The 27949-nt window shown below is 45.2% G+C and overlaps 3 protein-coding genes and 1 long non-coding RNA gene across 5 annotated transcripts; all 4 read right to left on the bottom strand.

The window, feature by feature from the left end:
* Nucleotides 1-5442: 5442 nt before the first annotated feature.
* Nucleotides 5443-9211, bottom strand: LOC147240941 (uncharacterized). The gene is made up of 3 exons (XR_015111385.1): nt 9050-9211; nt 6798-6887; nt 5443-5493 (listed from the first exon to the last, which is right to left on the bottom strand). It is a non-coding gene; the product is annotated as an uncharacterized LOC147240941 (long non-coding RNA).
* Nucleotides 9212-10482: 1271 nt separating this feature from the next.
* hoxa1a (homeobox A1a) lies at nt 10483-11775 on the bottom strand. Its single transcript, XM_086192763.1, has 2 exons — nt 11175-11775; nt 10483-10956 (listed from the first exon to the last, which is right to left on the bottom strand). The coding sequence occupies exons 1-2, from the start codon at nt 11773-11775 to the stop codon at nt 10577-10579; spliced, it is 981 nt and encodes a 326-aa protein (XP_086048889.1). The 3' UTR covers nt 10483-10576.
* Nucleotides 11776-15186: 3411 nt separating this feature from the next.
* LOC147240943 (homeobox protein Hox-A2a) lies at nt 15187-18344 on the bottom strand. 2 transcript variants are annotated; one of them, XM_086193817.1, is made up of 3 exons: nt 17511-18344; nt 16809-17013; nt 15187-16255 (listed from the first exon to the last, which is right to left on the bottom strand). In XM_086193817.1, exons 2-3 carry the CDS (start codon nt 16900-16902, stop codon nt 15531-15533), a joined length of 819 nt encoding a protein of 272 aa, XP_086049943.1. In that variant the 5' UTR covers nt 16903-17013; nt 17511-18344; the 3' UTR covers nt 15187-15530. The 2 variants fall into 2 exon arrangements, with proteins under 2 accessions (XP_086049943.1, XP_086049942.1); XM_086193816.1 differs by having other exon boundaries at nt 16809-18344.
* A 24-nt stretch (nt 18345-18368) lies between these two features.
* Nucleotides 18369-26449, bottom strand: hoxa3a (homeobox A3a). The gene is given in 4 exon segments (XM_086193815.1): nt 18369-21501; nt 21503-21963; nt 23562-24141; nt 25877-26449. Coding segments are annotated over 3 exon segments (1254 nt in total). The 5' UTR covers nt 24025-24141; nt 25877-26449; the 3' UTR covers nt 18369-21171.
* Nucleotides 26450-27949: the final 1500 nt, after the last annotated feature.

Consider the following 27949-nt stretch of genomic DNA (forward strand, 5'->3'; position numbering starts at 1 on the left):
CCATTTTGCTCCTGCGATGAAATATTACGTCAGAGCCTGAACAACTGTCAGGTTCGTAGAGCTCAGTGATGATGTAGGCGCGCTCCAGCACTGAGTGCAGGCTGCTAGGCAAGCAGGAGTAATGCTGCGTCAAGGCAGTACCAGACAAGTGAGCCAAATCTGAGCGCACACTTGCTGAGCTGTGATCATTTTCACCAATGCAAGACGTTTTTATTGTTCTTCAAAGGATATTTTATGCAAAAATTGTAATTTGCCCTCATCGTGATCGAGCTCTCGCAAGGATTTTTCTCCCCCCTGCATGACTTCTTGTTATCTTTAGGAAACAGCAGCCACATATTTTTAGCTTGAAATTAATAGAGACTGCCATCTAATAAAAGAGTAACTGTCTAAAATGTCCATTTAAAAACCTTTAAACATGTAACCAACACTTTGAAAAGGGCTAATAACCAACAAATTAGAGCACGTTCACTTCTGCACCACTATAACGTTGCCAAGCAGCACCCCTCTGCAAAGCATATTCAAATTTCAACATAATTAAACAAACCAGAGACAAATCATTGTTTAGCTATACAGGTAATACAGGAACATGTTGAGTTTACCTACAACCTGACTGACCTTTAACAGAGTTTTCAGCCTCTGTGCTAAGCTAAGCTGTAATTAGCTTTTACACAGCCTGTGTTCCAGACAGATTGGTGCTATGTATCAATCTCCTCATATAACCTGAAAGAAAGTAAGTTCCCCGAAATGTGTTCCACTACGTTGAGCTTTCTGGGCTTTTATATCGTCATCATATTTCTGGGCTTTTTGATCAAAATGGAGAAATCGCTTTTGGAACAACTAGCCAATGTGCTAATTTTAGACAGTATCCTGAGGACAAACGCCACCCGCAGTGCTGAGCAGCTGCGGTCGTCTCTGTCAGCGTCTCCTCTCCCACTGTGTGATAAGACACTTTTATCTACAACACTTTATCTATGGCCATAAACATACAGTATCTCCGAGATTTCTCTAACAATCAATTTGTCTCACGGATTACACTTACGAGTGTTGGAGATTTAAATCCAGATTGCTGTTTGTCTAAAGGGGACAGGCTGCCTCTCAGTGCATAGTTTCACTCGCAGCCTCCTACAGTGTGATGTGCTTCGGGGTGTGTGTACAAATGACAGGCTTAGAGTTACACTAAAGCCTCTCATCTGTCACTGAAACATCTCCGTCATTATTTACAATAACAAGCTTCAGATTTAACTGCCTCCCTTAAAATCCACGCTGCTTTACAACTGTGTGTGTGTAAAACTGTTTTGTTCATTTTAATTTACGGTGCTAGTGATGCACTTAATAAGAAATAATTCAAACGAGCAGATATGTTCGTCAAACGGAGTCATATTCTGTTGAAGGTGATCCAAGACGATCCTGTCAGCCATCATCAAAGAGGTCGAGCCCTATTTTGTATCAGTTAACACACAAATTGCTCCCTGATTCCTCCCAGGTTGTGTTTCCACTGGTTTCTGTCACAACGCACGTGAGCACCATTGCTCTTGTGCCAGAGCAGACAGACAGGTGGGTCTCAGGTACAGTGTCAGGTGAGCTCAAACATCCTGACAGTTGCTGTACATCTTCCCACAGCAAACAAACTCTCCCTGACACGGAGCCGTTTCATCTGAGGTGCTGAAACCTTCTCTCGTGCCCCCGAGCTGTGTGTGTTTGTATCTACGTGTGAAAGTAGTGACTGTGGTTCTGTGATATGTTAGCAATTATCTCCTTGAGGCCATTTTAACACGTGCAGCCTCACCTGTCCAGTTATTCATGAGACCAAATCCTCTGGAAGCCTCGGGGCCTTGATATCAAAGGCTTGGCTCTGGCTGCCAGGGCTTATTGACAAGCACTCAGGAAAAGCTGTTGAGTGTGTTGCTGGCGATGCACTTTAGTTTTGGGGATTATGTTTTAGCTTTGTGTGTTCATGGTTACATCTTTAGAATTAACATAACCAAACGTGCAACTGGATAAAAAACACAAAATACTGTATATAGTATAAAAGAAACAGTTTTTTTGTCTCATCAAAGAAAGGAAAAAAATATGACTTTTTTTTTTTAAAATCCTGACAAGGACATCTGCAGACACTACATGAACGATGATATTATCTGTCACACTGTTAATATGTGTCACATGATTTTTTTCCCCCATCAGCTAAATATTTGCCATAAAAGAAGACATTTGCATGGGATGTGGTGTCTGATAAGGAATTTTATGTGGTGTCCTCTGATTGAACTTTCTTGTATTTCAGGTTCATAATTCGCCTGTGAGGTTAAAAGCTGGTCTGACCCCCGGGCCGTGACCTGGGCCTAGGAGTGAACCTGTGGCGCCTTTCATAATTCTTTCATAATCATAAATTTGTTGTGATCCTGACACTCCCAACATCAGCGTTGTGTTTAGACTACATGAAGGTCGCGTCTGTGCAGGATGTTCTAATTCGGTATTACTAAGTAGTGCCCCACATGCGACTGTTTACAAGGGGTTGGACACAGATGCTGTTGGGGAGCTGAATCATCCTCATCTCACAGCGAACCTTGTACACCTGTCGTGGACGTCCAGCAAAGTGTCCAGCGGAAGCCATCTCTGAGTCTCCAGCCTGTTTCTTGTGTCTGACGAATTCCTCCATCAAAAAAATTCCTCTACAGTGTCTGACGGAGATTTTCATGCATTATTCTTAAAGGACCGATCTGATCCAATATCAGTTCATGCATTGGATTGGGGCCTGATTGGCCAATCCACCTTTCTGATCTACATTTCCATCGTGTATAATGGTCCATAAATGCACCACAGCATTCCTTAGATTTTTTTTTTCCCAGCAGCTAAAAATAGTTTACTTGTATCTGTCAGTTCACTGCAAATTTTCTTAGTTTGGAGATATTTAATCAGAACAGCAACAACTTGTAAAGCAAGCATTCCGAGGCTTGGAACTAATAAGCACCTTACAACACAACCCACTTAATGAAGCAAGAAAACACTTGCAACAACCAGAGAGACACCAGGCCTCCAGCAGAAAACCTGAAAGCTTAAGGGCAAACCAAGAAGCTGCTCAGTTTCATCAAACTGGATGACTAACGTCTGTCTCTTGGGGCTGAGGTCTTGTTTACTGTTCAGGCGTAAAACGTTACTGTTAAAAATTCAGAAAATACACATCAGAGACTGCTGAACCTGAACTATATAATTAGAATGAAACTTATAAGGATTCAAGGATACAAATAGGATTTGTAGCATTCTGATGCTTTGACATAAAGTCCTCAGTGGCCCACGACCCAGAGTACATGATCGCTTGACACATAAAACTTCAACAATAGCGATTAATAAATTCCTCTAAATTGGATTTCACACCATTTCTGAAGTTGTATAGCAGATCAGAAAAATGTGGATGGTATAGCTGTAATATTTCTTATCTACTCTTTCTACCTACTTTCTATCTACTCTCGTGTGAAGGTCAACCTGTCCTGAGCTGCCACTCTGGCACAGGGGTGGAAGGTGTGTATTAGGGCGCACTCGCATTTGGCCTTGTTGCCTGAAGTTTAACTTTACCCTCCCCCCTCTCCCCTGCCGGCCTGCCTGACCTGGTCTGAGCCCACCTCTGTTATCCCTGAGCTGGACACCACACACACGCTACTGAGAGGTTAGAACTTTGCCCACCAGCAGAATTGCTGTTGATAAGGCTGCATTCAGACCAAATCTGGAGCTGCAGCAAAGACACTGATCACTATGAGAGGGGAAAGTACTACCTTGACAGACATGCTCCTCCAGCCTAACATGGTCTCACCTCTATTTGTCAAAGACTGACATTTGGTGAACTCCCTCCGACGTCCATAGCCGATGTTGAGGGTACCCCCTCTGTGTGGCGTGGATGTGTCTCTAACGTTCTCATCCATTTCAACCAGCAACGCAGGAATCTGTCCCACAAGTTTGTATTCTGTCTGAATCCAAAAATGAGGGATTTGCATTCAAATCTTTTTCTGCAATCACTTCAATTACAGTACTGTGTATTTTACTGATGTTGATTTTTGTTTCTCAAAAATATGCCATTTTTTTACTACTTTGTTTGGTCAGCATCCGTATACGACTATGAGCACCAGTTAAGAGCTACATCACTGCTGGGTTGCAGAGGAGCAGTTGGAACTGAGTTCCTATTGGTTCATTCCCTCTCTGAACTCTCAAAGCGGTTCAGGATAGGAGGACTCCAGATGGACCTGCAGGGCTCAACTCTTGAAAAAGACAGACGGTCTCACCTCCATCCTTCTCACATGCTAGCTAAGCAAGGGATTATCATCCGATGATGAAGGGATATTCAGACTAATTGTGAACACCTGTGCTAAGCTATCATTAGCAGTGTTGTAGTCTTACTTTCCAGGAAACATATGTCACCAAATACACTTAGTAAAGGGAAATGACATCTTTCTCGAAGTTTTTGACTTCACATTATCCTCCTTTGTGTCTCATATATGAAGGACATTGATGACCAATGATTTTTGCAGTATGCTGTGAAAATAAATGTGAGAAATTTTTTCCTCATTTACACTTATTTTCCATTATCCAGGTCTGCCATGTTCTGACCAAAACAGTGTGTGTGTGTGTGTGTGTGTGTGTGTGTGCATGTGTGTGTGTGTGTGAGGAGGGTGAGGGTAAAAGAGAGAGATGGAATGAGCAGCCTGTCTGTCAGGTGTTGGTACTCACATTAGTCATGTAAAAAACAAAGAATTCTGGGAAGCGACGATGGCCAACACAAAGTGTATCCAGACTCCACTCAGTGTCACCCGATCTCTTCTATGTGCATGTGTGGGGAGATAAGTGTATGTGAGTGTCTGTGTGTGGTGAGGGGCTTTCTTTGGGGAGTGAGGGCGCCTCATTGGCTGCCATGCGGGGGTCAAGCTGAGGTCAGGACATGTGTGATGGATGGACCTCTGTCTCTAGACCACTACCCTGCTCCCCATCCTCTCTCTCCTCTTCTGGGCCTCAGACCTGATAATACAACGGCTCTTCTTTTCACTTCTCTTTGTGTGACGCCGTTGGGCCGAGTAGGACTGCTTCACGCAGAAAACGGAGCATAAAGAACTCTCTGAGGTGAGTTGTGTAGCTGCGGACCGTATCGTATTACCTCTGTCTTTTCTATTCTAAAATCCACAAAACAATTAGTTGTTTCACTCTCTCATATCCCAGCGACCATCACCAAGATCAGGATAAAAAAACACTGACCACATGATGTCATCTCTGCTCACCTTCCCCTCTTTCTCTTCCTCCATCATACTGTCAATCCCTCTATAGGCTCGGTCCCTTTATCGGCACATGGAGACGCACATCTGTCGATGGAGGAATTCATTTTAGCTGCCAATCACAACAGGGGAGTGGTCATTGAGTGCAGATGTGCCAATACCTCGACTACCCTGATGAGTGACTTCTGTCTGTCGGCCCCTCTGTCGCTCTGGGTTTCCAGCACTTTACTGAGAGACGGTTTGTCTGACAACACAAACTGAATGTCTCACACTCGTGACTTTTGCTCTGTGAAAGCGTGCGCGCACGTGTGTGTGTGTGTGTTTGCGCGCGTGTGTATGTGTGTGTGTGTTTGCGCGCGTGTGTATGTGTGTGTGTGTTTGCGCGCGTGTGTATGTGTGTGTGTGTGTGTTTGCGTGCGTGTGTATGTGTGTGTGTGTGTTTGCGCGCGTGTGTATGTGTGTGTGTGTGTGCGCGCGCACGTGTGTGTGTGTGTGTGTGTGTGTGTGTGTGTGTGTGTGTGTGTGTGTCAAGTAATATGGATGACTCATTGAATATTGACTTTGAAGAGAGAAAATGTAAATTCCCAGCTGGATCAGTGCAGGAGACTCTAAAATTAGTTAAAGGTTAAAAAGAAACAAGCAATTTCTTTCCTTTCCAACTTCTTGTGTGTTACATTTGATGCAACAAATTAAGCAGAAAAGCAAGAAGAGCAGGCTGCAGACATCATGCCTCTCTCTCTCTTTCTCCCTCCCTCTCTCTCTCTCTCTTTCTCCCTCCCTCTCTCTCTCTCTCTTTCTCCCTCTCTCTCTCTCTCTCTCTCTGTTACATGTTTCAGTCGGTAACTATGTGTCTTAAACTTATTTTGTGACTATGCTCAGTCTTTAAGCTTCAGGTCACTTGCTAGCTGCTGGTTAGCATCCATCATTAGCATGACTGTGCCATGCTAAGCAGCCATGTTGCTCCTGGATGGGCAGGTCACAGGTGTTAACTGCTTGTTTGCAGGTAAAGTCTAAACAAAGGGATGAAAATGAGTATGTTCACTCAGGTGTCATGTTTCCATCACTGCTGATTGGAGCAATAGAGAATAAATCCCCACGACTACAGCAGAGTCATCTGACCCGGGAATACATAGCGATTGCACCCTCTCCCTCTGAAGACAAAAGACAGATGTTGTGGGATTGTTGTCTTGTATGAAAGGGATATAAGTTACAGCAGAGCCCCTGAAGACACGCTGACTATTGTGTTCAGATCTCTGCTCCGTTCATTTTCATAACACACACAGGAGTCCTCCAGTACAATGGAGAAATGAGGCTTATCCACTAAAGCTTTGATCAATAGATGACAGAGCCCAACGAGTATTACTTACCTCTGAAATTCTCTCCGTAAACGCTTTTTTTCCCTACTTAATACTCTTCCCCTGTGTCCTTTAAAGTTACACATACATTACATACACAGAAGCGCCTGAGAAAATGTGTGTGTGTGTGTGTGTGTGTGTGTGTGTGTGTGTGTGTGTGTGTGTGTGTGTGTGTGTTTTCTGGGATGCATACCTGCAGGTATGTAGAACCATGACTCTTGCTTCCTTCACAGTATTCTCTCCCTGGATGAAGTCAAAGTATGATGAGCTCCTTTAATTCCACCTTAAGAAGAACATAAATTGTCAAGGAGTTGCAGGGTTTTCTCAGTCTCTTCATCTCGCAGGCAGACAGTTTTTTCTCACTGAGGAAGGTTTGGAACAAGATGGTTTCAGAAGGGAAAATTGTTCTTGTATCCACCACAATATGCAGGATATACATGAATTTGATGTTATTTAATCGTATAATAGGTCACAGATAATAAAAATAAGAATTCTGAGACAAATTAGGTTTTAAAAGCTTCCAAATCTTTACTGAACCACTGAGCAAAGATACAGTTGAACAAAATTTAAGAATATGTAAAAAAAAAAATCCAATTTTTAAAATTAAGCTATAATAATGCAGCTTTTTTAAATTTTCCATTTCCAAGTGGAAATGTTAAAAATTCTCCAATAAATAATGTGAATACAGTCCTTATTTTACTGCAGTATTTTGAATACTGTCACATAAATCTTAGCTGTTTTTAACTCAAGTCTTGTGTACATGTTCCGCATGTTGATTTGACTAGGAGTATAGAGCATCATTAAATGATAAAATTAAGTTTCAGACATGTTAAGCTTTTTTTAATGGCTCCCACTTTTATTTTGAAATATTTTACTCGTTTATGACATTTGAAATGAAATAATGGTGATAATAACGGTCAAAGAGCCTAAAAAACCTTTCACATTGCGATAAAAGCTTAGTCGGGAATCTCCTTTTTCCAATCAACTTCAAGAAATTCCTTTTTCTTTGAAACATCGGGTGGTCACAAGGTTTTAGTGACGCCTAAAAGACTTTTCCATCTAACTCCTGCCTCACCTCCTGGAGTCTGGCTTTAACCATCTATTACTGCTCTAAAGCTTCAAAAGTTCGTCTGTCATCGTCCACCAGTTTATCTGAGGACCCTAATGGGAACCATCACGCGCGGGCCCCGAACCACACAGACCAGTTTAACCAGGCTGAGGTCATTTTTTTTTAGCGTTTAGCATCGATCTGCTGTGTTTTGGTCAAACCGGCCGTCGGAGCTCGACTGTGACCTGCTTGTTTGCCCAGTGTGGTCTGTAAACTGTTGTTTAGGCTTGTGTGTGTGTGTGTGTGTGTGTGTGTGTGTGTGTGTGTGTGTGTGTGTGTGTGTGTGTGTGTGTGCTGTGACAACAAACTCCAAGTGTGACCGAAGCTTGACCCCCGCCTTTCTTCTGACGATCAGCTGCGTTTCTAATTCGCTCAGTATGGTTCCTACTGGGCCCGGAGGAGCCCCCCCCCCCCCCCCCCCCCCAAAAAAAAAACTGTGTTTGCTTTGGTCTCCAGGAACGCAGATGCCTTTAACTGTACTCACATTTCTAAGAACAACTCACACTCACACACACACACACACACAAGTTAATAGGGTGTATGAGTCTTTCTTCGCCTTGCTGCTTCGCGATTCTTCTTTTCATTAAATCAATTAATTTTAATTTCAGAAAATTTACACTGATTTCACCTTTAATCACGTTTTTGATCATAAAAATGACAAATGAATTAAGTTGGAATCAGCAGCAAAAATGTCCCCATACAGTGAAATAATTGCAGCCAAAATAGAAGAATAGGATTGTCGAGAGTCAAAATACAATGGAGGTTTAGAGTCGTCAGCGTGAGGCCTGACTTTAAAATAGTTTCACACATAAATAAGACATTTTTCATACACGCCATTGATCCAAACTCTTTAGAAATTACATCATCAGCTGAAATGACCTTCGTCAAGAAACAATAAATCGCAATTAAATATTTACTTTGATTAATATGACTTTTAAAGTACATAACATTTCAAAAATAGCAATTCAAACTTTCTGCCGTGTTTCTGATCGATTTAAGGTGACACATAAAGTGTCGGACCTGTCACATTTTAAGAATTTTACCGTGTTTTCTAAATTACGAATCCAGTGCAAACATAAATAGCTTCTTTTATGGTTACATTTAAAAAAAAATATTCCTAACAATTATCATAATATTTCGGACTAGAAATAATTCGTTCAATTATCCCACATTTAGCAAATAAAGATTCTTTGAACCTTTTTTTTCGGTCTTTCATAAATAAAACCGATTACATGCATTAATGTCCCGACGTTTCCAGCAGGCCCCGAAGTAACAGGAGGTATTTACCCCGAAACAAGTCTCTCATGAGGAAAATGAGGGCGTCTGGGATTACTGACCTTGTAACGTGTTTCATATTAAACATCGTCTGTCTTTTATATTTAAAAATACCACCCCCCCCCCCAAAAAAAAAACAACACGATACAATACTAACGAATTAACAAATGAAACTGGAAGAATAAAAGAAGGGTTGGCTGTAAAAATGTGTCCTGTCCTCCTCCTGTGCAGCCTCAGCAGGTCTCCACAGCTCCACGGAGCCGCTCCTGCAGGTGGATCCAGGTGGAGGTGAACGACGCTCATTAATCATGCTTCTTTAAGCGGTTTTTGCCCTTTTATGGAACGATGGACTCGCATCCTGCACACCAGGAATTAAAACAGCTAAACCGCCAGGAAGCAGCTTTTATAATCTGAAAACGAGAACCCGGACTGGAACTCCCTTCAGGTAAATCTGAGCAAAACTTCACCCTTGTAAATTTAAGAACTATATATTTAAGGTATCGTTTAATAACACTGGGTTTTTTGGACTTAGTTGGAATTCAAGATTTTTGATAACGGGAGGAGTGTAGACAGGAGTTGCAGCTCTGCAAGTTTTCCCCCTCATCAGATGCGAATGATGACACTCGCATGTAACCCCGGGAGCAGACGGGACCATCCGTGCCGATAGCATAACCTCGATGGTTTAATCAATAAAGTTGGGGTTTTTTTTGGTTCCTTCATTGAGCCGAGAGCTCGATAAGGTTGTCATCACCAGTGAGGCTGACGTCCGCGCTCTCTTTACCCGAGGGACGGGAGCGCGCACGGCTACATGCATTCTGAGATCCTGCGGCGCGTAAAACCGGAGTTCAGATTTCGCACAAAAACAGCAGTGACACGTGTGAGAACTTTTAGAGGTAAACGCACTTTAATACACATGATTGACCCGTAAACGTCTCTTTGGACGAACATTTTGGTTTGAGTTTGATTAAATATATATTTATATATAACAGATAAAAGCCTGCAACATGACAGGTTCCCTCAACTGATAAAACTCAGCGTCCTGCCAGTAATACATGAAAGCATCATGCAAAACCTGACACACGACACACATCCAGACAGTGGCGACACACAGGCCTGAAACACAGCAATAACAAAGCACAAACGAGGTCATCTCGTTGATTGTGTGATGCCCTAACTGGCGCAACCTTGGCCATGACGCACGACTTTGGCACATTTTTGAGGTATTTGTTTGTTTGTTTGTGTGTGTGTGTGTGTGTGTGTGTGTGTGTGTGTGTGTGTGTGTGTGTGTGTGTGTGCAGCTCTGTGAGGTGCACATTCAGGGGCAGCAGGAGTCAGGGGCAGGTAGGAGGAAGGTGTTGTTTATCTCCTGCGCCATTAAATTCGTGGCGCCTTAATTTTAAAAAAAATAAAGAGAAATGAAGACGGAATGAGCTGGTGTAGATCTGAACGCAACACAGCATAAAACAAATCTTAAACGGTCCGTATTTAGTCCCAAATAGTGCATTAACTCTTATCCACATTAACTTTGATACACATGAGCTTTGGTTAATACAGGCCGCATGTGACCCACGTAAGGAGGCAGTTTATTCCTAATTAGAGGAGTAGGGGTCAGCACCCGTGGAAGACCCCGTGGAGGATGAAGGCGAGGGTGTAGAGGGGGCCGAGAGAGACTTCTCCGATGCTGCATCGTCCATTTTATCTTGAGTGCTCTCTCCGGAGTCAGAGGATGGCGTTTTGGACGGAAGCAGCCCTTCTTTCTCCCTCTTCTTTTGCTTCATCCTCCGGTTCTGGAACCAGATTTTCACCTGAGTCTCATTCAGCTGCAGTGCGGCTGCGATCTCCACGCGCCTGGCCCGGGTCAGGTACTTGTTGAAGTGGAACTCCTTCTCCAACTCGGTCAGCTGCTTGGTGGTGAAATTGGTCCGAACAGTGTTGGGCTGACTCCCGTAGCCGTACTCCCCGGACCGCCCTGCAGACAGACAAATTAGTTACTCTTGATCTATCTATCTATCTATCTATCTATCTATCTATCTATCTATCTATCTATCTATCTATCTATCTATCTATCTATCTATCTATCTATCTATCTATCTATCTATCTATCTATCTATCTATCTATCTGTCTATCTATCACACATTTACAGACGTCAACAGTCTCCGTCCTCCATCACATCATTTGGCACCCACCTGTTTTTGGTGGGTTTCTCTTGACTTTCATCCAGTCGAAGGTCTGTGCGGAGGAGGCGCCTTCAGACAGGGGGGAGCAGCATCCCTCCAGGTGAGCAGCGTGCAGCGGTGACAGTGGGTTGGAACACCCAGGAAAGGGGGTTGTGTGCTCATGCCCACCTCCATAGGCAGGGTGAGCGTACTGCAGCTGGCTCAGGGGGGCGGCACTGTAGCCCTGGCGATGTTGAGACACCATGGAGGAGGAAATGTTACCCGTGTACATCAGTGGGCCGCACTGAGGGAATCCCGCCGGGGAGTCTACTTCCTGGTTGAGTGCGTAATGGTTATAAGACGCACAGAAAGTTTGGGGTCCATAGCTGGAGCTACAGGCCGGGTGGGCCCCATAGGCCAGCCCCAGGGAGCTGGTATTAGACTGGTATGACCCCGGCTGGATGCCGTCTGGGGAAGCCCTGCTGGCCATGAAGCGCTCATCCGCCCCGCAGTTGTTGACAGTCACCGCGCAGGACTGGAAAGTTGTAATCCCGTGGTCCGCGTGGAAAGCTCTGACCGAGCAGGAGCCCCCTTCCCCGCTCATCACCGAGTAGTCTAAGAAGCTGCTCATTGTAGCATCGTTGTACCGGGGACCGAGTGAGCGGCCGCGATACACAACCTCTGATCTCTTCGTTTCTCCCCTCTTACCCCGAGTGACCGTGCCAACCTTTACCTATACTCTGTCCTAATCAGAGGAGGAGGGGGGTGCACGGGCCGATATCAATGAACAGGGTGTTGTCACGTGGGCCCGGGTCAGCCAGTGAGCTACTTGTCCTTATCCCCTCGACCGGTGACAGATTGGTGTTTGAGTGGCTATTTAAATTCCAGGCGCTCGTCGATCAAGGTGACGCGCGTCGCCGCTAATGTATTGGCCGAGCAAACAATGAGCTGCGAGGCAGACGGCGGCGGACAGCTCCGGGGTCGCACCGGGAGCAGGGAGCGGCAGCGCGGCGGCTTCTATCCCCTGCTGTGTGCTCTCCAGTCCGGGGGACAGATTTACATTACGCCCCTTAACCCCTTCATGAGGACGACCTCGCACTCTGACCTCCTCCCGGTACAGTATTTTTGGTAGGAGGGGTTGAGTTGTGTGTGTACGCGTGTTTGTGTATGTGTGTGTGTGTGTGTGGTGGGGGGGGGGGGGGGGCGTTTCTGCAGCATGTTCATCAGTGGGGTGTGTGTGTATGTGTGTGTGTGTGTTTACTTGCGTATACATGCTACATAATGAGGACATTTTGGATGGTTTGAAGGTCAAGACTTGGTTTTAGTGCCGATGCTAGAATTTGGTTCTATTCTGGTTCTGGTTCGGTTTAGTTTCAATGTTTGGCATTGAGGAAATGCATTTTGTCAATGTCCTCTCAAAGCTATACGTACAATTGTGTGTGTGTGTGTGTGTGTGTGTGTGTGTGTGTGTGTGTGTGTGTGTGTATGCGTGTGTGTCCCATTCCGTTGCTCTTCAACACTGACAGGGATTTACTCGGCAAATATTGTCCCAGGGTGAGCGAAAAGGTCAAGCACGTATAGAAAATCTACTTTTACGAGTTTGTTTTCTTATTAAAGTCGCATTAGCCATGTTTTGCTGGGAGTTAGCAGGTGATGTAATGACAACATATTAAGATGATGTGATATTAATTGTTTCTCTCCTAGGGTCACGAGGTCTTGCTATCTCCCCTGGTTTCCCTCCCATATAATGTATTCATTATGCATGTGTAGTGATCAAATGATGTGATAATGTGCGGAGCTTTAATGCGTCAGTGTAGCCGGAGGTGCTGTGGTGGGCTCATTATCCTGTTAAGTTCATCAAATAAAGCTGTTGGAGAAATTAATGGCCACGGAAAGGCTGCGCAGGGGAATGTGCGTGGGAGAGTGTTGCACGGCCAACCTCTCACCGAGGAAGGAAAAGACAGAAGAGGAGAGGGAGGGAGGGAGGGAGGGAGAGAGAATCAGATGGAGGGTTGAGCGCCCCCGCAGGTCATACAGGGTCCAACACAATACATGAAGAACATGATTAAAATCCTCAAATTGACAGATTGTCCATAATCAGATCGTTTCGGTGTATCTCGAGATGTGGATACACAAACTGAAGAGGTGTGTGTCGAATCAGCGGGAGATACAAACCGATGTCAGTCAATCTTGAACACCCATTTAAGACAGAATCACTCGGATAAATGAGCTTGTTGGAGATGTGTTAGTTCAGTTCCATGACGTTTGATTATTTTGCTTATGACAGGTTTCCCATAGAACCCCGATGACTTTTTGCTTTTTTTATGTTTTCTGGTTTGTTTGCAGTAGATATTTTGTACCAAAGCAGCAAGCAAAGCGCGTAAGATATGGGGGGGGGGGGGGGGGTGATAATGGTTTTACTGAGGTGCTAAATGGGAAGTGTTGTCAAAACATACGAGCAAATTCTGTCCTTTTGCAGTGTCAAACCTGCTTCAAGGTTTTAAAATAATCAAATGAAAAGAGGAGTGACTCAAACTTCTTGTGCAGCGCAGCGGTGAACGCACCCCACCCCTCCTCTCTTCTTCCCAGCTGCCTTTGCTGCAGAGCGAGTGTGTGGGCGCAGTGGTTCTGCCTGCCTGCCCGCCTGCCCGTGGAGCTTTCCCCGGCTCTTATTGGAGCTCTCTCGGCTCTTTGTGTGAACACATGTGCGCAGAAAAGGCGCGCTGTCTCGGAATGATTTGGTTACACTGGCCCTGTGGTCAGTCACCGGGCGCTGGAGAGAAGGAGAATCCCCCCACCCCTCCCCTCATTCACCCTCCCCTTCTTTTTTTCTTAACCCTCAACCCCCTCCTTAAACACACTCACGCACACACACTCTGGTTGCCCAGCAGGTTAATGTTAGTCAATGCTGCTTATGGCTTTCAGATCACTCGATAAACCGCCGCTAGGCTCTTGGAGAATCTCGCGTGTGTTGATGAAAATGTGAATTGATCCCTGCAGGCCGACGTCGCAACCGGTGGTTGTTTGTGCACACAAAGCTGTTATTGAGTCCAACTGTGCAGGAGCTAATAACTGGCTCCCATAAGTCAACTCAAGTGCAATAACCATTCATAACCTCTCCATAGTGGAACCATCGCCGCTACTCCAATAATACTGCCGCAAAACCAACTAGCTTGAAAGTATTATTGCATAATGATCATCTCTCTCTGATCATTTGGGTTGTGTTCCCACCAGGGGAAGTCTACTGTCTCCTAACCCGAGCAAGCTGCTACTGCCGCCGCTGTCGGCCGAGCCAGCAGATCCGTGTTTAAACAAGCTATAAAAATGAATTATGGCCGAGCGCACGCAGAGACTCAGCCCCCTTTTTTTAGCTTCAAAAACGGGGAGTGCGGTATGAAAATGTAAGTGGGGTTGTATTTGTGAACATTAAGCCACAATTGGTCTCCTTAATGTCCGTCTCATTCATGCCACGGAGTGATTTATGAGCTCCTGGAGGCAAACATGGCTCGGGTGTTTGCCTGCAACATGCGGACAATGTGGAGAGCTCTGGAGGGCTAAGATCCGTGCGTCTCTTGGCTTTCACGCCACAAGTTTGAATGCGTGAGAGAAAGAAAAAATAAATAAAAAAAAAACTCGTAAATGTTTCAACAGGGAGCAAAAACTGGTGCGAACTTTTTGGAGGTTAAACAGCAGCAAAACAAGCTTTTGTCAAACATTTATATGATATGATGAGATTATTTTTTAGATCTATCAGTAAAATTTAAAACATAAAAGGGACTTCATATGCTTTAAAACTTTTTTTTACATATAAAATCGGAATTATGTAGAATTTAAACGCTAACACAAGTGAAAATTGAAGCCTGTGTGTGCGTTCTTGATTTAAATTCCTTTGCCAACCTGTTGGCTAATTTGCATAACGTCTCTTCTTCGTCCTATTACATTATTTGTACACATTTTCTACATTAATTACTTACGCCAAAATATATTTATATCCTATCTATAAATCCAATAAGAAAAAGACTCCAAACACCAGAAAAAAAGATTGTAGCAAGTTAATTGTATTCTAACAAAAATATCCAAGACATTGGAAGCTATACAAAAATAAAAATGACCAAATTCCATAGGCCTAATATTGTATAATTATTCACATTCACTCATAATTTCCATTCCAAGAGATCATTTTTGTTATGGTAATTACAAGCCACTTAAAAGTAGAAGCTACCGTGATTTAATGTTGTCACCCTTACCTTGAATTAAAGTCAGATATCAACAGAATAAATGTGCCGAATATACAAATAACATCAGAGTTAATACCATCGTAGCCTGACATTAATTGTCCCGGGAAGAAAAAAAGAAAGAAAGAAAGAAAGAAATGATTGATTTCGGTTAATAGTTCAGATGCTGCAGGTCGATTGTAGTTAGAGACTCCGAGAAAAAATAGAAACTGTCCGTAGAGATGTCCACGGGGCTGTCTAGGGACTCTGACAAGCTCGGCGAGGCTGCATCGGAGAGCTGTAGGCAGGAATCCGAGGAGAAAGGTTGGAAATCGTGTATAGAAACATCCAGGGCCGGAGGACTGTCGCCATTGTCCGGGCCAGATGCCGAGCCGGGGCCCATTGTTGACATACAGCCCGGAACAGTGGGTGACGGGTTGGGAAAATGTTTCAGATTTTTGTCATTGCTGTTCAGCGGCGCAGCAGCAAAGCTCAGAGACTCGCTATTGTGGAGCTGCTGTGTGGAGCTCAGAGATTTATTGTGAAAGGAGCAGGTATCTCTCTCCAGCAGGGCCCCGCTCCGCTCATACGGGGGGCCCTCGTCCTCATCCTCGCTGGGGACGCCGTCCTCGCCGCCGGGCCCTTTCCCATCCCCGTTGTGGTTCTCCTTACTTTGGGTCTGGCGCTTGTGCTTCATGCGCCGGTTCTGGAACCAGACTTTCACCTGCCTCTCGGTCAGGTCCAGCAGGGCCGCTATTTCCACTCTCCTCGGCCGGCACAGATACTTGTTGAAGTGGAACTCCTTCTCCAGCTCCAGCAGCTGGGTGTTGGTGTAAGCTGTCCTCAGTCGCCGGGAGCCGCCTCCTACCCCTCCGCTCTCCACAATCTCAGGCGAGCCTGCAAAATAAGCACCGGTAGCGTGGGATTAAAAACCGACACATAACAGTTACATAACCCCGCTGCCCGTGATTCTAATGGCCATCACAAACCACCAGAGAGAGGCTGCAGCAAAATGGCCGCTGGAGCTGCAGCGACTCAGACTCACAGGCTGCAGAGCCTCTATCAGTACAACCATGATTGCGGGAAGATACTCGGGAGATTGTTTTACACTTAAAATCACGTCCAGCGTGATGCAAACGGAATAAAGCAGCGAGGTCCAGGCTGGTGTGGGACGCTAATGAATGCTCCAGCTGCCCTCCTCGGCAACGGCACTCCATCACTCTTCATTACTGTCACACATCAAACTCTGCTACGGCGAGGCGAATAAATCATCTCACATCAACAAACTTTACACTAACTTTTTTCCCTCCCTCTGACACAATCACAGCAATATCAATAAATCTGTCCAAAATAAACACTTCCTCCTCTTCTTCTTTTTCTCCCCCTCAAAGGCCTGTATGTGACTGAGCTGCAGTTTAGCAACAGATAGTTTTTTTTAGAAATCACGCACCTTTTGGGGAGAAGCACACAGGGCCATTGGAGATGGTGGTGGTAGCGGTGGAGGTCGGCAGGTGATTCCTCTTGGAGGCTTTCTTCTCCCGCATCCAGGGGTACTCCGGTGGTAAAGAGGCGGTAGGCAGCGGGCTGCATCCGTCTGGGCTGTGCCTGGGCCGGCCGTGCCGCGGATGGCTGCCTGGATTCAGGCTGGGGATGGTCTGCTCAAAGGGAGGAGGAATCAGTGTCGGGCGTGAAAGCGTCGAGCTCTTGATTGATGAACTTTGAAATGAATCAGCGACAGGGGGGAAAGATGTCAGGCACTCAGCAAGCGACGGCTGACTATTGATAAAACCGCTCTCTCGCTCGAATTCGTAATTCATCTCCGCTCCCTGAGAGCCGAGGAAAGTTTGCACGCGTATTTTTATAAATGTTGCGGCTCACTGAAGACGAGGAAGGAAAAAAATCATTAAAAAAAATCTCCTGGTGGTGTTTTTTTCTATTTCACTGATTACGGCCGTATGGGGACCGAGCTACTATTAAACTATTGAATTCATGGAGACAAGGTTGAAATTGGACCGAATTGCCTGTCACATGATTACCTCTGCCCAATGACAATTTGGGGTTTAATCAAAAGAAGCCACTGTCTGCCTGATTGATCCAAAAACTCTGCGGAAGAACGCCTCGCTCAGCTGGGGGAACGACTGTTTTTATTTACATCTTTGTCCGTTCAGTTTAGCTTCCTCTCGCACCTTCCAGTCCGCTCCACTAAGCTACAAAATGTGTGTTTTTAAGAATGGCTGACGCTCACTAGTACAGGGAAGGAGCCCAGCCTAGGGCGCGCGGATTCGTGCACTCCTCTTTCTCGTATTGTTTGAGGATGTCAGTCGAGAACGCCCCCACTCAGAGCGCACGCACACACACACACACACACACACACACACACACACACACACACACACACACACACACACACACACACACACACCACCATCACACCAGTGCCTATTCATATAGTTGAAAGAAAAAAAAACATACCCAAAAACTGATATTGAGACCTAAGGACCACCAACTAGATCCGTGTCCACTAAATTCAGAGAGAAAGTTGCCATATGTGACGGATATGACATATTCAGACCATAGCAGTAGGCTAATATTTACAGGTACATCAGCTCCACAACAATCACAGCCTTCATGTGTGTTTATTTACATCTTAGAGGGAGGTCATGCTAGACCACGTTCACACACGCTCTCTTTCTTTTGTGACTGCAAGTGGTTGTATTATTTTTTTTTTCGATAACCAAAAACCACCTTCTCTCCAGTATTGGCCCAATATTTAGACTGGTTTCATGTTCATGTTGGATTGGGAAGCCACAAGGCTGAAACCTGGGTATACTGGGAGGCACGAGCTCCTACTATATTTTCCAGAATCAATTCCAGCTGACATTGCAATGAAGCAATCATGGTTACAATCGACCTTTTTTTTCTTTACTGTGAATCCATTTGTGATGTTATTATGTGTATGGAAATGTTACTGCTGCGTGTCTCGTCCCCCCCCCCCCCCCCCCCCCCCCGCGGTGATTGGGTTTTTATAATCCACTCAGAATAACTTGCAAAAGCCACATTTGGGATGTTTTTTTCGTCATGTTGTATTTTCATTCAAAAGAAAATATGGTTTTCTGGTGAGTAAGAGAGGGGAAGAAGAGAAGTGGTAGGCCTCTCTCTCAGTTTGTTGCTTATATACCAAACAAAGAGTCCTGGAAGCCTGTGCGCGATCAATCTTACTCGCCAAAAGGTCTGACAGCTCGGTGCCCTCACAACACATTTAAGGCTTCTAACTCTCCCCCGGATCAAATGCAGCCAGGAAGCGTCGAGAAACACTGGGCCACTCACATTAGAATCATTTTCTACTCGGTAGTTGTAGCCGAGCTGTCGCTGGAGGGATGGTTTTTAAGAGATAAATAAGAATCCAAGTAGACACCAGGCGACCATTTCCTTTTTGGAGGAGGCAGTAATGCGCCAGCGGTGAGTAGAGCGAAGCAGCATCCCTACCTGGCTTTCATCTTGCTTTCATTGTAAATGGGATTTAAACTGATAGGATTTTTAATTTTGGGGGACTTCTTCATGGAGCTGTTAGGGAAGAGTTGGATGTCTGTTTCGTCTTCTCATCCTTTTTTATTTTTATTTATTTTTTTGTTCTTTTGGAATTACGCACAGGCTTTGTGAGTAAGAAGAGGTGTGGGCGGCATTGAAGGAACCTACACACTTTCCAGCACTTTCCCACGGATGGAAACGACACAAATACAAATCTGCTGGTTAAAAATATATATAGATGTACATCAATGCGTGTGCTACCGATGGGTATGAGTCAGAATCAGTCTATTGTTTTGTAAGCGTGTGCGCGCGTGAGTGTTGGATGCAGAAATACTCACTGCATCAGCTTTTTTTTTTTTTTTTTTTTTTTTTTTTTGCTCTGACACACCACGGTTCAATTGTTCTAGGTTTTCCCTGCTAACCATATGTCAGGGCTTGTAATGTTCATGCCCTGTTATATCAATCAAATTTAGACTAAAAAAAAAACAATTTTTGATAGAAAACTCGAGAACAAAGAATTCCACAGATGCACGAAGAGGTGCTACAATATTCAGAAATACGGAAATATAGGAACGTGAGTTTTTCAAATTTTTTTTTTTTTTTGGAAAACAAATAGCGCAAAAATACTGTGCATTTTAATTCGTTTTTTTATGATTTGCAATTACAGTAAATGCAAAATAAAAATGTGTGTAAACGTGTCACATTTCCTCCGCAGCCCTCAGTTTCAACATTAGTGTTAATTCCGTTTCTCAGCCGTCATCATAACCGAGGCATTTACCCCGCAAACATCTGCAAACGTGAGGAATAATGAGACAAATAAGCCCCGTGATGAGAGCAGCGCGGCCTGTATCCTCCCTGACCACATTTGACTGGCTGAATATATCAGGGGATTATTTTTCAAACGATTTCTCATTTAGCTTGTTGTCCTCTTGCAGAATCTCCAGAAGGGTCCGGGGTGACATTTTTATTATTATGGATGTGCCCACGCGGATGAGAGGAGGGGAGAAGACCACCGGAGCGTTTTCTTCACATCTCATCAAGGAGAAGGAGAAAGAACTGATGCAGCTTTTATTTAATATCTGACTTTATCTGCGGCTGCTTCCTGTTTGGCTATCGAAAATTAATTATGGCGGATTGTTTTACTTTTTTTGTTTTCAAAGTAATATAACATTAAACTGCGTATTCTTTTTTTGGGGGGGGTAGATACATTTTATCTTTAACAACATCAATGTAACAGAAAAATATCAACATTTATTTTTGATGTATTTTTTTTCTAAATCTTGTATTTTAATTTGCCATCATGTGAAATGTAATAATTAAAACGGAGGATATGCTTGGAATTATATTTCAATTATTTTATTTATTTCTTCGAACTGGAGCAGCATGGAATGTATGACATCGTGAGAGAGAGAGGGAGAGAGTGAGAGAGAAAAAATGATGTCAGTTTCCTCTTTCTTCAATGAAGAAACTGCGAACGTGTGTCCTTCTTTCCACCCTTATTGCATGAGTGATTGATTTTACATTCGCTGAGAAAATAAAACACCTCCTCGAAGAAGACAAATGGAAACAGGCAGCACTGCTGCTGCTGCTGCCGCTGCTTGCAGATTACAAGTCTGGGCTGGAAAGGGCCGCTAAAGATCCACCAACCTTCTCCTCACATAAATATAGCGGGGTGGGTTGGAGTGTGTGTGTATGTGTGTATGTGTGTGTGTGTGTGGGGGGGGGGGGGGGTCCAAATAATACTAAAGGGACTATTTTTTTTTACACCGAACAAAATAAATAACATTAGAAGTCCAATAGAACAACACAAGCAAGGGAGGTGTTCTAGCTGACCCTTGTTTTGAAAATCTTTTCCTCTCCTATTATCCCAACTCGTGGCTCTTTTACAAGTGCAACAAAATGCAAAAAAACACAATTCTTCAACTGCGGATAAATAAAGACGGACAAATTCACATTAATAACATATGTTCATAATACCCTGTTTGAGTTTTGTTTTTTTTTTAAAAAAGGATTTAAAAATAGATTAAATAGGCCTATGCATATACTGCGCCCCCCCTTCCTCCTAGATAAAGGTCCTTGTGAGACAATGACACGAGCAAATAGAGAGAAATTCAAGCAAGTCGTGATTATTTATCCTACGCTACTTCACACATCAAACTATAGAGAACATAAACAAAAGCCGAAAGAGAGAAGGTGGAAGCTGTGAGGAGGCGCAGAAACAAAGCAGTGATGTGTCTGGAGGTGGGTAAGACAATGGGCGGAGTGATCCGGGCTGCGCTGCGGCGCTACAGATGCGTCAGTTTGGGCGCTTCCTGGATTCTTCCCTGAGAGTAGTGCGGTGTTAGGTCTGTGTACGTCGGTGTGGGATCACACACTCCGTGGTGCTGACTGTTGCCCATTGTGATTGCTCCATTGTAGTCCATATTTGCGGACGGCGGGTGCGGAAGGTGGGTCAGACCGAAAACGGAGGCCCCAGAATTGGGCATTGATTCGATGTAGCCTCCGCCAACATAAACGGGGCTGCCCTGCATGTGCGTCCCGTAGTTGCCGTTTCCTTGGAGAGGATGCGCGTCATACTCGGGCGTGGCCGAGTCGGTCCCGGGATACCTCTTCTGGGGAGGGCGGGCAGTTGGTGAGCGAGCTGTTCAGAGCAGGCGGGTATGACGTGGCCATACCGTACGCGTTTTGATGAGGTTTATTGTAAGACGTAGGCGACTGGGAGTCATAAGGTACACTGTTTACAAGTGAATGCATAGAGCTGAGGTATCCTCCGCCTCCCCCTCCCCCGGAGGAAGGACCCACTGGACTCCGAGGGGACTGTCCGCCAGGGGAAGGCATCATCCCGACGCCTTTTTGATCCTTCTTGTATTTCATTCTGCGATTCTGGAACCAAATTTTGATCTGTCTCTCTGTGAGGTTGAGCAGGTTGGCCATCTCCACCCTCCGGGGTCTGCAGAGGTACCGGTTAAAGTGGAACTCCTTCTCCAGCTCCACTAGCTGGGCGCTGGTGTAAGCTGTCCGGGCCCTCTTCGATGCTGCCGACCCTGGAGGACTCTTGTCTCCGGGGCAACTCTCCACTGTCAAGGAGGAAGAAGAGGATGTCAATCAGTTATTCATTACACACAGGGGAGCCACAGAAGCAGAGGAGTGAAAGTAGAAAACACACAACTCTCCGCCAACCGGACGAACGTGGGAGAGCAGTTTGGATAAATATATCCTGCTCTATTTAAATCCTCGTGTATGTGGTGCAAACATCTCAGCAGTTTGATAAATCTGCACTCCACTACAAAGCCGCGAGGGTTATCACCAGAGCTGTATGAGACAATTAACAATCAATGTGAGGACAAAGCGCCTCTGTGCGTACTGACCGCAAAGCAAAAAAAAAAAAAAAATGTAGAAGAGCAGGTCAATATCTGATATGGAGGCACGTAGACCGGCTTCTACTTCCTACTAAGACATTTGACCCTCATCTCCCCCCGTAGTCATACAGTAGCAGGCGTAATGCAAACACGAGCATTATGTATTCCTCAGGGTGTGTGTGTGTGTGTGTGTGTGTGTGTGTGTGTGTGTGTGTGTGTGTGTGTGTGTGTGTGTGTGCGCGCGCGCGCGCAGCAGCAGCAGCAGCAGCTCGCTGATAACTGTCCCCTTTCTTGGCTGTAGAATAGCAAGGTGGTACTCTACTTACCGCTGTGGCAGGCGGCCAACACGCAGGAAATTTCACTAAAGCTATCAGACAAAACCTGGAGCAAAAGGAATGCAGCGTGACATAACCTGCCCCGTGCGGTTAGCGTGGAGATGAAAGGGAATTAAACCAGAGGAACAGGATGAGTGTTCTTTTAATCAGGTCAATCACTTCTAGCAGAAATTCATAGATTAGTTCTGTGCATACCCCCCCCCACACACACACACACACACACCGATCACCCAGTTCGTTCTATCACACCTGAATCATTCTCCTCTGTAAGGCTCTTCATGATGATTTAGAGTTCCTACGCATGGAATCTTACTTATCGTTCTAATTTTCTGAAATTACTTTCTGTGACTAACTTTATCATCAGGAGTCATGAGAAGAACCCCCCCCCACCCCCCCCCCCCCCCACACACACACACCCGACCCACACACCCACCCACCAAGTTCCCCTCCAATCAAAACACCAGCTCGACGTGAAACAACTGTGTTTGTTTGTTGTCTCTCTGGGAACATTATGTGATCAGGGGACATGTGTGTTTACAGTAGGAGGGGTCAACCGGGGGGCACAACAAATGGTGGAGCATCATATTATATCCAGCTCTCTGTTTTATGTCATTGAAATACAGAATATAAAGTCAAAGCCTGGGTGGAGGTGTTTGCTTACACCTCTGAGGCTGCATACTTCCAGAGGAGCTTGGACGGATATATATATATATATATATATATATATATATATATATATATATATATATATATATATATATATATATATATATATATATATATATATATATCCTGTAAAATTTACACCCATGTGACAGGCAGAGAAAGTGAACATGAGCTGTGAGAATTATGGCCTTCTTGGGGAGTATTATCCTGTTGTGGTTTGACACCCCTCCCTCCTCACGCACCCCCCTTTACCGTACCACCCACCCGCTTAGTTCCCTCAAAATGTAAGTTTCTGGTGATGGCGCGTTCAGGTACCTGAGCTGGAGCTACTGGTGGGTTTCTGCTTGGTGTTCTGGCGGGTTTCCTTCATCCAGGGGAAGATCTGTTTGCTGCGAGCAGAGGAGGTCGGGGATCCGTTCTTGGCGCTGGGCTGGTTGGAGTCGTTGCTCGTGTTTTGGCTGATAGCACCGGGGGACTGTGAGGGAGGGGGAGGGCCTGACACCGGTAACTGTGGCTGATTGCTTTCGGGATGAACCGTAGACTGCGCCGCCTGAATGGCTGTGGTGCTGTCGCAGTTTTCCGCCATCTCCCCCGGCTTCTGCAGAGCCACGGAGCCGTCAGGAGACTGCAGGGAGCAGGCAGGTCGATGGTACTCACTTTCCACATGAGAGGCCCGGGGATATTGGACCTGATTGGCATCATAACTGAAGCCATTTGCGCTTTGATATGGGTAGCCACTGTAAATTGCGGAGCTGTCGTAGTAGGTTGCCTTTTGCATCTCGCCGTTTCCCAATATTTATTTCAGAAACTGACAGGGTCTTGACACCCTTGTAGAATAACATTGGCACCCCGTGGTCACGTGACGCCTCTCCGCCAATGGCCTCCTCGGGTGAACCTAGGGTTACAAGAAGCACTGTGAGGAGAAGAAATGGTGGCGATCCATCTTACTTTTCAATACAGGGCTGACACTGGAGACTATAGGCGAGCTAGGGCCAGCAGTCCCGCACACTATTACCGTTTACCTTCTGGCTTACACGGGCCACAAAGGCACGCACTAACCTTGTATTACCATCTGTGCCAAACTACATTAAAACAAAAAAAAGCTCTTCAAAGGCATTTCACAGATCAGTTTTTGAGCCCTAACAAGAACCTGCATGACATCCCGAGCCTCTGGGCGTATTAACCGCGAAGCTGAATATGGAGTTACAGTAGTAGATAGCTTATTACCGCACTGGAAAATCACATTTCTGTTACAGTGTTATTCTACCAGCAGAGCTGTCAGCTGCAGATCGCGTTTCTCCTGCAGCAGGCGAACATATTCCGCGTGACCTTTAAATACTTTTTTTTTTGGTTTAGTTTTTTTTTTTTTTAAGGAAAAAAACTTCCTCCAGCAGCAGAATAGACCTCAGATCCCCACCACCACCACCACCACCACCTGGCGCGAACCATAAACAACCGCATTCTGGCCTCTTTCCTTTATTTGCATGCTGTAAGAGAAATGGGAGAGCCACGAGGGAAACCTGAAAAACCGGGCAGGCATCCGTGCATCTTCACGACCACGCGGTGTGAACTTTTCCCTTGCAGGCCCATAATAATGGCTGCTGTCCGTGCTGTCTGCATGGCCGGCGGCCCGACGGTGTGATGTATGAGGGGGGGAGGGAGAGGACCGCTGAGAAGGCGAGCCCGGTACCCAGGTGCAGACAGACCCGGGATGAACAGCTAGAGCTGCTGCTGAAGCATTCATCACTCAGGTAACCATGGGGATGTTCAGGCAGTACCGGGGGAAACGATAAACCATAAAGGTTCCACAGGTCATGTAGGAAAAGATATTTCATTATCTGACATCACTAATGGCATTTCAATGATTATTATTATTGAATAATATCAATAAAAATAATCACAAATGATAGCGTGAATAAACTTGTAAAATAAGAATGAACGTGCGAAATATTAAAAATAAGCCTTTACATAAATTCATATTAATAAACATTTTTAGCCGCCGGCTCATTTAGTCTGATGTCACGCAGCTCTTTTGTTTTAAAAAATGTAGTCAAACTGTCTCAGTCAAAGCCGCAGGTCATTTTGAGAGAATGTAAGATAAATTAATTAAATATAAATTATTGGACTGCCCTTCTGATTTGTACTTTTTGCTACAGAGCGAACCTGGTTCGAATCGTAATTCCACAAAAAGAACACAAAAGAGTAAAAGCTTCACTTCTATGTTTAGCTTTAGCTGAGTCTCAGGCAGTACTCGAACTTAAGAGAGTAAACAGGAAGAAATGCAGGGACAAGTGGATTCGTGCGTAAAAGACAATCCGAGCAAAAGCATTGAACGCGCAGAGGGAAGAAGGAGTCTTGGCTGGATCTGCAGCTCAGGATGACCTGGAAAAGACAACAGAATCGAGCCATTGCGAGAGTCTTAAATGACAGCAAAAAGAGAGACAAAAGACAGACTTGGGCTCTGCGCGCAGCCCTCTGCTCCACGTTAGAGAAATCTGGCTACCCGACTGTGTGTGTGAGTGTGTGAACTCTTCCTGAACCGAGATCTAAGTCATACGGTGATAAATCACCGCGCGACACACAAACTCCGCCATTTACAAGCAAGGGGAGCCTATTTCTGGCCTGCTTACCTTCTCCTCTGACGACCAATGCAGAGCAGCGAGCAATATCTTCTCATTCAGCGACGAAATCGATCAAAACAGTAATCCAGAGAAAAGTTTGAAGGCAGGGCTGAGTGAGGAGGCAGCAGGCTGCGCCCCTGTCTCACGCCAGGCATTAGCAGCCACAACAGAAAAGGGAAGAGCCGAGAGAAACCCCTTTCCTTCTCTCCTTGTCTTCTCTACTCGACGTGGATGGGTAAACCGAGATTACGAAAGCAGGCGTGAGCGCTCGGGTCAGCGAGATAAGACTTATCTGGCCTGGAGATTGAAGGTATCGTCACGCTGCAGAGCAGTGGCCAGGGCTTCATGGCAACATTAGAGGCAGCCAAGGCTAAACTGGACTATGTGATCCTTCACCAGTACCACGCAGACACCAGTGAACTGCCCCGAACCACAGCGTCACCATAGACAAGAAAAATTATGCAAATGAAGTAGCGCCTTGGAAAGCCAGTTCAAATCAAGTGGCTGCCTCTCCTCCCCCAACCAAATGAGGTGGTGTGTCTACAACAAATAACACAAATAGCGTGGAAGTCCATCCCCAAAGTGTTTGCAATGTTTTTTTTTGTTATTATTTAGAGGAATTAGGAGCCTGGTAGAGGACATGCTGGAGAGCTGAGCACGCTGCTTTTGCATCTCCACGGGACATAAAAGGCCTCTATCCGCGGATTAATCATTAATCCGCACTTTTGCATGAGCCTCTATCGTTTTTCTTCTTCTTTTTTTTCCTTTTTTGGCGCAGCGCTCTCTGATTCAGACTGCTTGAGTGAATATCACATCATTATATGTTCGATCAGAAGGCGCAGCAGCAGCTTCACATCAAAAGCAGAGTTCAATGCACATCAAGAGAGATCCCCAGCAGGAGCATGGGTGTGAAAAATGAGCAGAAGTTTCATCACCAAAAGGCGAAGCGGAGGACGTGCAGCGAGGAGCCGGGGAGAAGAAACCCGGCAGCAGGGGGAATCCCTCCGCGTGGTAATGTTGTCTTTTGCAGGAATAGGGAAAAAAAAGGAGAGAGGGAAAGAGAGAGAGAGAGGAAGAGAGAGAGAGAGATTTATGTCCTCTCAGCTCCTCCAGGCTGCTGCATCCTCTTTGCTGCGTTCTGGCCAAAATTCAGTGACACAATTAAAAGGATAAAACGGCGTGGGAGGATGAGTGGGACGTAAATTCACGTGTGAGGTTTTTTTTTTCCCAACTCGGCTTTTTTTTTTTGAGTGGGTGAGGGTCTTTTCACGTTGTATAATTATTTACTTCTTTGTGTTGTGCTAAACTGCTGATTTCGTTCTTCTCTTTAATTTGGCCTCGGGTAGAAAGGTTAAATGTCACTGAGGTGAGGCGTTAAAAAAAAAAAGAAGTAACGTGCAGGAAGAATCGTGAAACTTCAGCGCAGCAAACGCAGCTTCTGATCCAGCGAGAGAGGAGTTTTTGAAAGGCGCCGCTGCAAGAGCCGCGATTCCTCTCGTCACTTTTATAGTGACAAATTACACCACAAAGACAAGTGGAGGAGAAGGAATTATTGCTCTCGAGCCGCTCGTATAGCTGCTACACGGAAATGTGCAAGTCAGAGGCTGTTCCTCTATCCCTGTGAGGGCTTCAGTGGGCGTGCGTGCTACTTATTATTAGAAATGGAATAAGGATATCACCATCAAGCATTCATAACCCAAATCAATAAAGAGATATAGACTCACCGGGCGGTTCAAGGTGTCCGTGCGATGCTTGGAGTAGACCTGGCAGGGATTCTGCAACGAGGATGAGGATAAATACGTTCACTCGGTGTGATGATGCAGGCGTTTGATGCGTTCTGAAAACTGCTTTGATTTATATTCGTGGAGAAGCGATCACTTCAGAGGTAGAATCGTAAAAATAAGACGGGTTTTGGAGTTTGGGCCTTGCGTTTTTGCGGCGCCGGGAAGATAATCGTGGCTCACGTGTTACACTAAACGTAGAGGAATCTAAAAGTATTTGTTTTTGGAATAATTATAGATCAATATTTGAATTCAGTAGCAGGCCTCGCGTCTAATGTTTGTAGTATTAACACGTCGAGAG

Source organism: Aulostomus chinensis, chromosome 22, assembly GCF_037954235.1.
Source record: "Aulostomus chinensis isolate RoL2024-O1b breed Wild chromosome 22, RoL_Achi_v1.0, whole genome shotgun sequence".
NCBI lineage: Eukaryota > Metazoa > Chordata > Actinopteri > Syngnathiformes > Aulostomidae > Aulostomus > Aulostomus chinensis.

Excerpts from the sequence above, each read along its gene's own strand:
- hoxa1a (XM_086192763.1), bottom strand. The coding sequence starts at position 11,775 with ATGAGCAGCTTCTTAGACTACTCGGTGATGAGCGGGGAAGGGGGCTCC. Across the intron at positions 10,957-11,174 it reads GAGAAACCCACCAAAAACAG|GGCGGTCCGGGGAGTACGGC; the intron begins GTGGGTGCCAAA and ends GTCTGTCTGCAG.
- LOC147240943 (XM_086193816.1), bottom strand. The coding sequence starts at position 17,175 with ATGAATTACGAATTCGAGCGAGAGAGCGGTTTTATCAATAGTCAGCCG. Across the intron at positions 16,256-16,808 it reads TGTGTGCTTCTCCCCAAAAG|GCTCGCCTGAGATTGTGGAG; the intron begins GTGCGTGATTTC and ends CTTATTTTGCAG.